The sequence below is a fragment of the Schistocerca gregaria genome, chromosome 6 (assembly GCF_023897955.1).
Source record: "Schistocerca gregaria isolate iqSchGreg1 chromosome 6, iqSchGreg1.2, whole genome shotgun sequence".
Lineage (NCBI taxonomy): Eukaryota > Metazoa > Arthropoda > Insecta > Orthoptera > Acrididae > Schistocerca > Schistocerca gregaria.
This window is the reverse complement of record NC_064925.1, coordinates 254,154,097-254,166,662: the sequence shown is the minus strand read 5'-3', so window position 1 is coordinate 254,166,662 and position 12,566 is coordinate 254,154,097. Positions and strand designations below refer to the sequence as shown.

The following is a 12,566-nucleotide window of genomic DNA, read 5'->3' as shown; positions in this document are numbered from 1 at the left end:
CTTACCATTATATAATGTATCTGATACGTTTTAGTATCTCCAGGATTCTTCCATGTATACAACCTTCTTTTACGATTCTTGAACCAAGTGTTAGCTATGATTAAGTTATGCTCTGTGCAAAATTCTACCAGACAGCTTGCTCTTTCATTTCTTAGCCCCAATCCATAATCACCTACTATGTTTCCTTCTCTCCCTTTTCCTACTGACGAATTCCAGTCACCCATGACTATTAAATTTTCGTCTCCCTTCAGTACCTGAATAATTTCTTTTATCTCATCATACGTTTCATCACTTTCTTCATCATCTGCAGAGCTAGTTGGCATATAAACTTGTACTACTGTAGTAGGCATGGGCTTTGTGTCTATCTTGGCCACAATAATACATTCACTATGCTGTTTGTAGTAGCTTACCCGCACTCCTATTTTTTTATTCATTATTAAACCTACTCCTGCATTACCCCTATTTGATTTTGTATTTATAACCCTGTATTCACCTGACCAAAAGTCTTGTTCCTCCTGACACCGAACTTCACTAATTCCCACTATATCTAACTTTAACCTATCCATTTCCCTTTTTAAATTTTCTAACCTACTTGCCCGATTAAGGGATCGGACATTCCACGCTCCGATCCGTAGAACACCAGTTTTCTTTCTCCTGATAACGACGTCCTCCTGAGTAGTCCCCGCCCAAAGATCCGAATGGGGACTATTTTACCTCCGGAATATTTTACCCAAGAGGACGCCATCATCATTTAATCATACAGTAAAGCTGCATGTCCTTGGGAAAAATTACGGCTGTAGTTTCCCCTTGCTTTCAGCCGTTCGCAGTACCAGCACAGCAAGGCCGTTTTGGTTAATGTTGCAAGGCCAGATCAGTCAATCATCCAGACTGTTGCCCCTGCAACAACTGAAAAGGCTGCTGCCCCTCTTGAGGAACCACACGTTTGTCTGGCCTCTCAACGGATACCCCTCCGTTGTGGTTGCACCTACGGTACGGCCATCTGTATCGCTGAGGCACGCAAGCCTCCCCACCAATGGCAAGGTCCATGGTTCATAGGGGGGGGGGGGGGGGGGGGTTACAGACTAATATCATGTGAAATTTTTGCTAGAGAATAGAGTTCTGTGTCTTGCTAACACAACATGTTATTGACAAATCATGTTGCCATAGTCAGCTATTCTGCTGAGCTAAAAAGCTAGCTTAAGTACATCAACATGAAGGGCAGTGGTCCCTCTGTACAAGAATCATGCTGCCATACTCAGCTATTCTGCTGAGATAAAAAGGTAGGTTAAGTATGTCAGCACTGAGGGCAGTGTCCGTGGACTGCAGGGTAAATTGGTATTTGTCAGCAAAACTCAATTCATACAGAGCCCCTAGTGTTGTGATGCCAGAAGACTTAATAATTATTTAGCTTCATAGAGACAAAAATTAATTATTAGTATCAGCATTTTGTAAAATGAACCTACTTGGGGAAAAATGATGTATTTTGTGGTAATATTTCATACTACTGAACCAGTATTAATTTTAGAGTTTACAGAATCACTCACCACCATAAAAATGAAGGCATATTGTAAACTGTAACTTCTTTTTTCTATTAAGATGATGCAGATGGTGAAGGTTCAGCGTCAGTATCTTCATTGGTGACCTTCGACAGGGAGCAAGAGAAAGAATATCGTATTCCAGTTCTGATCACAGATTCTGGACAGCCTGCTTTAACAGGAACGGGAACTATTGTTGTTGTCATTGGTGATGTCAATGATAATAAAATGAAACCAGGAATGAAAAATATTCTTGTATATAGTTACCAGGTAAGTTCTGTTTATTTCCTGCTTAGAGAATGCTAAATGGTTACAAATTACCAAATAATACATCTGCACACCTTTTTCTTCAAACACAAATTGAGTTTACGTTCTTTTTATGTGATTTAAAAATTGGAACTTTTCCATCTTCTAACAATTTCTTCATGACTCGTGCCATAAGCATGCCCCTTGTCCTCTTCACCCAACACCAGATCTTCTAAACTGGAATGTCTGTGTAATATGTTCTTTATCCCTTAAAACCACCTGACCTAACTTCTTTAGTTTTTGTCTTCTTAACAGTGGCCTCTTTCCATTGGCTTGTACCTAAACCTCATCCTTCCTCTTTTATTCATGTTGTATTAATTCCTCTTTTTATGCATATACAGTAAGGTATTACAATTTACTTTTTAGAAGTGTAATTCTTTCGCCTATGTATGATGAAAGCATTATCTGTATATTAAGTTTTACTAACTTTTCTCTAGTGGCTTTGTTCTACTAGCACATCTGATGGCCCTTTATACCTTTAGTAGTACAGCACACAACTTGGATAACCTCATAAATTTGTGCTTGGTTCTCTCCATCCACCTGGCTTCAACTTACACTAACCACTCCTCCAGTTGTCTATAACTTTTCTGTTACTTCACCATCTCACTTCATCCCATCCTGAAAAGCCATCAGGAAACACTGAATTTTAAACTAGAAAATTAAAAACAATATTATGTATATTGCAGTACTGTCAGACAGAACCACATGACTAGTTTTAAAACTAAACAAATAATATTTCATGAGAATCATCATAGCTATATATAAATGTAGTCACACTCTGACAACAAGGAGAGGATCCCTTTGAAGATATCCCATAACAACATAATTATTAAGAAAGGTTAATAAAAAAGTAGGACAAAAACTTAGCAACAGTTCTTCAGTGGAGACCTTTGAATATGATATAAGAAGTGACAAATTTCTTACATTTATAATAATGAATTTTGACGTCTTACATTGGTAGACTTTGTTGATAAGTCCAAGTGGTCTGTGCTTATTATGTTCTTCCAGAAGAAAAGAAATAGTATATGGAGTTGACAATGATCAAATGGAACTAAAAGTGAAACAGTGTACATTTGACCAAATAAGAAAGTAATTTGTAGAATATAAGGTCCAAAATCATTTTGGAAGTGCAAGTTATAACAGGCTTATAATATGCAGAGTAAACAAAGAAGATACAAAGCTAGAAAGAAAGGAACTCATCAAACATAAAGTCATGAATGTGGAGAACAAGAATTTATTAAAAGTAGGGTGGTGTTCCACATTCAGCTAAGCAACAAGTTCAGCATCTTGGTAAATGAAGGTTATTCAAACATTTATGAAAAGGGATATTATTTTATAATGCTATGGTGTACATTCAAAAACAACAAAACAAGTTACAGATATGAAAGAAACAAAGGAAAAGAAAATTTCAAATGGAATGACACAGTTACTAAGGAGGAAGCAAAGTCTTCAAACAAACAGTAATAGGAATATGGTAGAGTAATTTGAAAATAAAGTAACTATTGGTAAATGTCTCTGAGAGGAGGTAAGAAGATCCAGTGAAATCTGATATGGGAAACAATTGATAGCAATAAAAGTGTGAATAAAACAAAACTGAAACACGTGCTGGATATACACTATATTTCATCACTTAAAGTGACAGATGGCACAGTATCTAACAGTAGTGAGAAAAGTGTCCAAGCATTTTAAGATTTTTTACATGTTTGTGCAGTTCAAAGAATGAATCAGAAATAAATAATTAATGACAAAAATAATGACATTCAAGAAGTGATGCACAATGAGGTGGATAAGGCCATTCCAGGTATGGATGACTCAATAGGGTTTATAAAACAGCTTCAGGTTTTTCTGAAAAGGAAAGTTTACAGAATGTGTGTTCCCTATAGATCTGAGACATTGACTTTTGTTTCAAAAACTATTAAGAACCTGATGATTGTTCAGTGAGTGATGGAAATGAATGGCTATTGGGAATAGCTAGGAGAGTCAGTTAAACAATCTAGTGGATCTGCTGAAGTATGAAGAGTGATTATAAAACATAATTGTGCGAAACCACCTAAAAAGGCATGGCTTGCTAAAGGGATAAAAACATCTTGTAAGCAGAAAAGGAAAATGTAACTTATAGCTAAAAGGACTAATGATCCAGAGACAGTCAAACATTACTAAAACTACTGCACTGTGTTAAGAAACGTTATTAGAAAGTCCAGCAGTGTCTGCATTGTGTCTGAGATTAGCACTTCAGATAATAGAATTTAAACAATTTGGAATATTATCAAAAGGGAAACAGGGCAACCAAGAGCACAAGAAGACTGTATTTATATCAAACTCAATACAAAATTTGCTAACAAAAAGTCAGAAGTAAAAAATAGTGTAATAATCATTTTTAAGTGTTGTAGAGAAAATAGGATCCAGCTATTAATTAGAAAATGCAAGGCTGAATATGGAAGAGGCAATACCTATACAACTTGATAAAACTGAAATTCGACCCATCTCTCCCACTGAAATTAGGAAAATAATGAAGTCACTCAATCAAAACTAATAGCTTCTATGTAATTGGTGGGACTGCCACCAGAGTACTAAAAGCTTTTTCCCATCAGACAAATAGCATTCTTAGCCACATACATAATACACACATCAAAAAAAAGTTTTGTGTCACCCCGGTTCCCACAACTCCTGAAGGTAAACTTTGACTGTGGACATTGTTTCACAGACACAGTCCCTTTGACTGTTCAGAGATGTCACTGAACCCACCCAAGATGTAGACAACCATGCATGAGCAGCACCTATTAGACGGAGGGGGTCTGACAGCCGATCAGTTCAGTCATGTATGATGACAGCAACACCACCATATTCAATAATGCTTTTCATGCAGCCACAGGATGTCATGTTACGACTCAAACTGTGTCCAATAGGCTGCATGAGACAAAACTTCACTCCCGACATCCATGACGAAGTCCATCTTGGCAATTACAATGCCATACAGCACAATACAGATGGGCCCAATGACATGCCGAAAGGACTGCTCAGGATTGGCAATACGTTCTTTTCACTGACGAGTGTTGCATATGCCTTCACCCAGACAATCATCGGAGACGTGTTTGAAGGCAACCCTGTCAGGTTCAACGCCATAGACACACTGTTCAGTGACTGCAGCAAGGTGGAGGTTCCCCGCTGTTTTCGGGTGGCATTATGTGGGGCTGACGTACACTTCTGGTGGTCATGGAAGGCGCCATAACAGCTGTACAATACATGAATGTCATCCTCCGACTGATAGTGGAACCATATCAGCATCATATTGGCGAGGTATTTGTCCTTGTGGATGACATTTTGGCGCCCATCATGGACATCTTGCCAATGACTTCCTTCAGGATAATGACATTGCTCGACGAGAGTTGCCAGCAAGTTCTCTTGACACGAACCCTATCGGCCATGCCTGGGATGGATTGAAAAGGGCTGTTTATGGATGACGTGACCCACCAACCACTTGAGGGATCTATGCTGAATCGCCATTGAGGAGTGGGACAATCTGGACCAACATTGCCTTGATAAACTTGTGGATAGTATGCCACGATGAATACAGGCAAGCATCAATGCAAGAAGACATGCTGCTGCATATTAGAGGCACCGGTGTGTACAGCAATCTGGACCACCACCTCTGAAGATCTAGCTGTACGGTGGTACAACATCAGTATATGGTTTTCATGAGCAATAAAAAGGGCGGAAATGATGTTTATGTTGATCTCTATTCCAATTTTCTGTACAGGTTCCGGAACTCTCAGAACCGAGGTGATGTAAAACTTTTTTTGATGTGTGTAGTTCACTGAAACAGGGCAATTTTTCAGATAGACTGAAATATGTTACTGTTAAACCATTGCATAAAAATGGAGATAGGTCTGATGCTGTCAACTACTGCCCAAATCTCACCTCTGACACATTTATCCAAAATTCTTGGAAAAGTAATCTATTCAAGAGTAGCTTCACATACCTATGAAAATGAAGTACTATAGAAACGTCAATTTGATTTTCAGAAAGGCTTTTTAGCAGAAAATGCTATATTTGATTTCACTGATCAAATATTAAATGCTCTGAATAATCGAACATCACCAATTGGGATATTTTGTGATTTTTCAAAAGGCTTTTGACTGCATAAATTATGAAATTCTACTGTATAAGCTTAATTATTGTGTTATGAGTGAGACAGTGCACAAATGGTTTAATTCATATTTAATGGATAGAATGAAGAAGGTTGAAATTTACAGTACAGATAGTCAGCAAAAATCAGCAGAGTCCTCTAACAGGAAAGGTATCAAGAATGGTGTCCCACAGAATTCAGTCTTGGGTTCCTTATTGTTAATAATATACTCTGAAGAGCCAAAGAAACTAGTACACCTGCCTAATATCATGCAGGACCCCTGTGAGCATGCAGAAGCACTGCAACACGATGTGGCATGGACTTGAGTACTGTCTAAAATAGTGCTGGAGGGAATTGGCACCATGAATAATGTAGGGCTGTCCATAAATCCATAAGTGTATGAGGGGATGGAGATCTCTTCTGTACACCATGTTGCAAGGCGTCCCGGATATGCTCGATAATGTTCGTGTCTGGGGAGTTTGATAGCCAGTGGAAGTGTTTAAACTCAGAAGAGTGGTTCTGGAGCCTCTCTGTAGCAATTCTGTACATGTGGGAGTGTCACATTGTTCTGCTGGAATTCCTCAAGTCCATCAGAATGCACAATGGACATGAATGGATGCAGGTGGTCAGACAGGATGTTTACATATGTGTCACCTATCAGAGTCATATCTAGACGCATCAAGGGTCCCGTATCACTCCAACTGCACATGCTCCACACCATTACAGGCCATCCACCATCTTGAACAGTCCCCTGCTGACATGCAGGCTCCATGGATTCATGAGGTTGTCTCCATACCCACACATGTCCATCCACTCTATACAGTTTGAAACGAGACTTGTCCAACCAGGCAGCATGTTTCCAGTCATCAATAGTCCAATGCCTGTGTTGACAGGCCCAGGCAAGGCGCAAAGCTTTGTGTTGTGCAGTCATCAAGGGTGCCAACAGCCTTGCAGCAGTGGTACCACCGGTTCCCGTCAGATCACCAAAGTTAAGCACTTGGATGGGTGACCATCAGGTCTGCCGAGCACTGTTGGCAAGTGGGGTGCACTTAGCCCTTGTGAGGCAAACTGAAGAGCTACTTGATTGAGAAGTATCGGCTCTGGTCTTGTAAACTGACATACAGTTGGGAGAGTGGTGTACTGAACACATGCCCCTCCATATCTGCATCCAGTGATGGCTACGAGCTGAGTATGACATGATGGCCAGCCAGTACTATTGGGCCATGCAAGGCCTCTTCGGATGGAGTTTAGTTTTTAGTTTTAGTCATTAATGATGTATTGTTAAATAGTTCACACTCTGACACTTGTTGATGGCCCATCACTGAAATCTGCAGCAATTTGTGGGAGGGTTGCACTTCTGTTGTCGTTAGCCCCATTTGTACAGGATCTTTTTCTGGCCACAACAATGTCTGAGATTTGATGTTGTATTGAATTCCTGATATTCACGGTACACTAATGAAATTGTCATATGGGAAAATCCCTACCTCATTGCTATCACTGTACCCATTACTGATGCACTGACTATAACACCACATTCAAACTCACTTAAATCTTGATAACTTGGCCGTTATAGCTGCAGTAACTGATATAACAACTGTGCCAGACATTCGCTGTCTTATATGACATTGCCAACAGCATTGCCATGTTCTGCCTGTTTACATATATCTGTATTTAAATACCCATGCCTATACCAGTTTCTTTGGCACTTCCGTGAGTTTTAGTGACTTATCTCACTATATTCATGAAGCTGCATAGCTAAGTCTTCTTGCTGATGATACTAGTATAGTAATCACACCCAACAAACAAGAATTAGCTGAGGAACTTGTAAATAAAGTCTTTCAGAAAATTAATAACTGGCCCTCTGCAAATGGTTAACACAGTATATACTGTTCTATATAGCAAATGGCATAACACCATTTATAAATATAGACTGTGGACAGAAGTCTGTTGCTAAGGCAGAATATACAAAATTTCTGGGTGTATGCATCGGTGATAAATGGAATTGGAAGAAACACACTGATGATCAACAAGATGGCACCGCCGCATATAGACATATTAATCAACAGATCCATGGAAAATTATGAATTTTTAAATCCTGTGTTTGTAAAATGTAGTAAGAAGGTGAGAAATGGTGTTAAATTATGCCCATGGTTGCAAAAATGGATCCATCAACAATGTTTAAATACCTTAGAAGAAAGAAACATGACTTGTGACTGTGGAAATGTGCTCTTTAGTTATTGTGATATATTGTGTTTACATAAGGAATATTGAGAAGACTGTGTGACTCCTTCATTAAAATACGATCTTATGTTAGCCATACTGTATGTACAGAAGCTTGAAAAGTGATAGGAGCCAATTCAGAGTGTAGTGAAACTGTTGTAAATGAGCAAAACGATAACTGCATATGACCTAAAAAGTTCCAACGTGTTAACCGTAATGAGAACAGCTTCAGACTCCCAGTAACAAATAATTCTGAACTTTTAACCTCTGATGAGTCTAAAAGATGTGAAAATAGTGAAAAAAATGAAGTACTTTCACCAACTGCAGAGATGAAAAAACCAGTCAAGTATGAAGTCTTGTAATAACAAGCAAGGAAATACCAGTACTATAATCTGCAGGGAACATACAAATCATGAGAACATGACAACCACAAGTAAAATGAACAAAGAAGTATTTACGTTCTCTCAGACAGTCATGGAAAGGGCTTAGCTGGTATCATGTGAAACATGCAAACTATGTTTAAGGTTAGTGGAATAACAAAACCAGGCACTCCCTTGAGTGAAATCCTAAAAAAACTGTGAACAATTTTTGGAGCCTGGAAGAAACTGTTTAATAATTGGGGGTGCTAATGACATTTATAGGAATGAGGTAAAAGTCACCACAGGAATGCTAAGAAGCACACTACAGAAAATTACAAATGTGAACTTCTATATTGCAAGTATACCACATAGACATGATCTGATGAAAAAATCTTGTGTCAACAAAGAAATCACTGTTACTAATAGAAAATTTCAAAAAATGTGCCGAAGCTTCCCGAATGCTACATATGTGCATGTACCATCTACAGAAAGAAGTCATTTTGCCAGGCATGGGCTACACAGAAATAAACTTGGAAAAGCATTCATTAGTCAAGAAATACTTAATGCAGTGTTAGCAGTTGAAGACAAGAATTGCCATACCATACCACTACCACCACCCATCACAGCAACTGAAATTCTCCAACATAAAAATGAAACTGATTCACTGGCAACAGATCCAGCAGTAGAATCTTCACTTGCCACAAAAATAGCTGAAGCAAGTGAAGCCTCCACAACAGCTTCAACAGTATCAGAAGCAGCTACAGACTATACAACGGCATCATTAGCAAGAAATGTGATTATGCCCAGTGAGTCATCAGATACAACAGGAATTCCAGCATCAAAAGTTGCAGCACATCCAGAAGAAAGAAAAGCAAGATGCAGGAAACCTGTGTACCTAAAGGATTTTTGGTACCCAGCCTCAACACAAAGAAACTGTTGACACCAGACAATACAAGTAAGAGTTCCTCTCAACAGCTTAAAATTACTTAGCCTTAATATACAGTGTCTCAAAAATAAAATTCTAGTCTTGAGATTGAGGCCAATGAATATTGTGTTGATTGTATTGGTGCAAAAATTATGAATTAGAAAACATTAATATTTCCCCATATAACTTGGTTGGTCATTTTTATAGGAAGGAAGCCAAGAATGGGGGTGTCTGCATTTATGTAAAATCAGATATTAAAGTGAGAAACAGGCCTGAAGCTGAACTCCTGAGAATAGAAAAACATCTTGAGGCAACAGCAGTGCAAATGACTGTAAAAAAAAAAAAAAAAAAGAAAATAGGAAAATAAGGCATGTCACTGTATAGATCACCATGTGGTGACTCAAATTTTCTTTTTTTAAAAATGAGATTAAAGAATGGCTGAGCATCTTACATGATGAGAAGTCATCAATAATTGTATGTGGGGACTTTAATGTCAATATGTTGGTAGACGGTTTATTTCAAATTAAATTCCTCAATATTCTACACAGTTTCAACCTATATTCTAATATAAACAGTCCTACAAGGGTAACAGACACTTCAAAAAGTCTTATAGATAATATATTTTCAAATATAGAAAGCCCAGCTGTAGAAGTTTTGAATATTGACCTAGGAATATCTGATCATAATGCACTTATTATTAAAGTGCTCACAGTTCCAATACATACTAAAGCAGTGCATCATATGTATAAGAGAATTTTCTCTCCCGAAAACTGCAACCAGTTTGGTATCACACTGACTAATCAGTATTGTCACAAACTGATACAGATGATCTTTTCATGCCAAATTTTGAAATGTGCTTTCCAAAAAGGTTAGTTAAAATCAACTCATCTAGCCATAGACACACAAATTCTTGGATCACATCTGGCATTAAAAACTCCCCCAAGACTAAGAGTAGACTCTGAGGTGAAAATTTATACTGACCATAATTTTAAAAAATATGTTAGTAACTACAAAAAGGTATATGGAATGGTAATTAATCTAGCAAAAGTACTAAGTAATGATAAACAAATAAGGAAGTAGGGCAATAAATTAAGGACCACATGGAAAACTGTTAAAAGAGAAATAGGAAAAAGCTCTGAAGACCACGATATTGTACTTAAATCTAGTGATAACACTGAAATAAAGAAGGAAGTCTTGCCCAGTTACATTAACAACTACTTTCTAAGTGTACCTGATAAATTAAGCAAGAGCTTTACCAAAGAAGAGAAAACAACAGCACCAAAAGTAGCCAGTAGCACGACAATAAGTCCCACTAATAAATATGAAGTATTGGAAGTAATTAACAGTATGAAACCCAAAATGTCTGCAGGACTGGATGATGTGCCAGTGACAATAATAAAAAGTTGCCTCACAAATCTTGGAACCACTGGTACATATTGTCAATTTATCATGTGGAGTGTTCCTCCAAAGACTGAAAATTTCTAAAGTTAAACCATTATTCAAAAATGGGGATACACATAGGGTAGAAAACTATGGACCTATATCCCTTCTCCCATCTTTATCAAAATTTTTTGAAAAACTGATGAAAATTAGACTCATAAGTTACCTTGACACCTTCAATCTTATTATTCCTAATCTATATAAATGACACTGAAAGGCCCAACAGATCATCAAAAATTATGTTGTTTGCTGATGGTACAAGCATAATTATAAGTGATGACAGTAAATCCTTATTCACTACAGCTTAAAAAGTTCTGGAGAGTGTGCAACAGTGGTTTTATGCCAATAAGTGAAATAAAACAAATTACATACAGTACGGTAAAGTAAATGAGAAGGATGATCACCATTTATCATTGAGTGACCATGAAATAGAGAAAGTCTGGTCTACAAAATTTTTGGGCATATACATTGATCAGCACTTGAGCTTGAAAGACCATGTCACATACATATCCAAAAAACTAAATTCAGCATGTTTTGCACTGAGAATAATTTCTAGAGTTTGCATTGCAGAGTGTACAAGATTAGTGTATATGGCTTATTTCGATTCTATTATATCCTATGGAATAACATTCTGGGGTGCAACTAAATGTCGCTTGTGAGAGGTTTTTAAATTACAGAAAAGGGCCATTAGAATTATTACACACACCTCTCCAGTAACACACTACAAGACCTTGCTCCTGCAACTAAACATACTTACAGTACCATCTTTGCACATATTAAAAAAGCACACAAGAACACACCTGAGTAGTTTGCATGTAAATTCAAATCTACAATACACATATCTGTAAGAATCTGCATGTAGAAAGAAAAACAAAAACCTAAAAATGTGTGAGCCACTAATGGAATAAAGCTTTATAATGATCTGCCATTCTGCATCAGGGGAACAGAAGATGAAGGAAAATTTAAGTCAGAATTATAAAAGTATCTGATAAATAAATGTTCTTATAGCATAGAGGAATATTTTGAATCCTTAAATCACTAACTGATAGCTGTATCGTCAATATCATGTTGTTCTCATTGTCTGTTCTATGTCTTGTTTATACTCTTTTAACGCTAAATTATGTGTAACATGTGTTTTCCAAATTTACTAAATACATATAAACTCATCACAAATGGTACATGTTAAAAGAGCATGTAAAAGAACAACCCATTAATTCATTGTTTTAATTTTCATTATATTATATAATGTTAATTTTATATGTTTGATAGAAATTTGTAATATTTTGCCCTGTGCATATTCTGGACAGTATTATGACAATTCCTATATCATGTTCATGATGCAAAGGATGATGATAAATGAAATGAAATGATCTGTGGAAACAGTTAGGTTCAGCTACTTGTGCTATTAGGGTTATTGCAAGTTTTGGTGATAAACATATCCATAAATTAGCCTACTATGTCTATTTTTCATTCATTGCTTTCATTTGATGTCATACTTTGAGATAGTTCATCATTAGCAGAAAAAGTATTCATTGCACTAAAGCATGTAATCAGGATAATAGCTAGAGCCCATCAAAGATCACCTTGCAGACATTTATTTAAGGAACTCAGGATATTCACAGTGCCTTCCCAATACATATATTTACTTATGAAAT

The 12,566-nt window shown here is 37.2% G+C and overlaps 1 protein-coding gene across 1 annotated transcript in view; it reads left to right on the top strand.

Annotated features, from left to right (window-relative positions):
• Positions 1-12,566, top strand: part of LOC126278818 (neural-cadherin-like) — a 157,233-nt gene that overhangs the window by 27,336 nt on the left and 117,331 nt on the right. Inside the window, exon 6 of the mRNA XM_049979092.1 lies at positions 1,597-1,805. Coding sequence (XP_049835049.1) covers positions 1,597-1,805 — 209 coding nt within the window. The remainder of the gene's footprint in view (positions 1-1,596; positions 1,806-12,566) is intronic.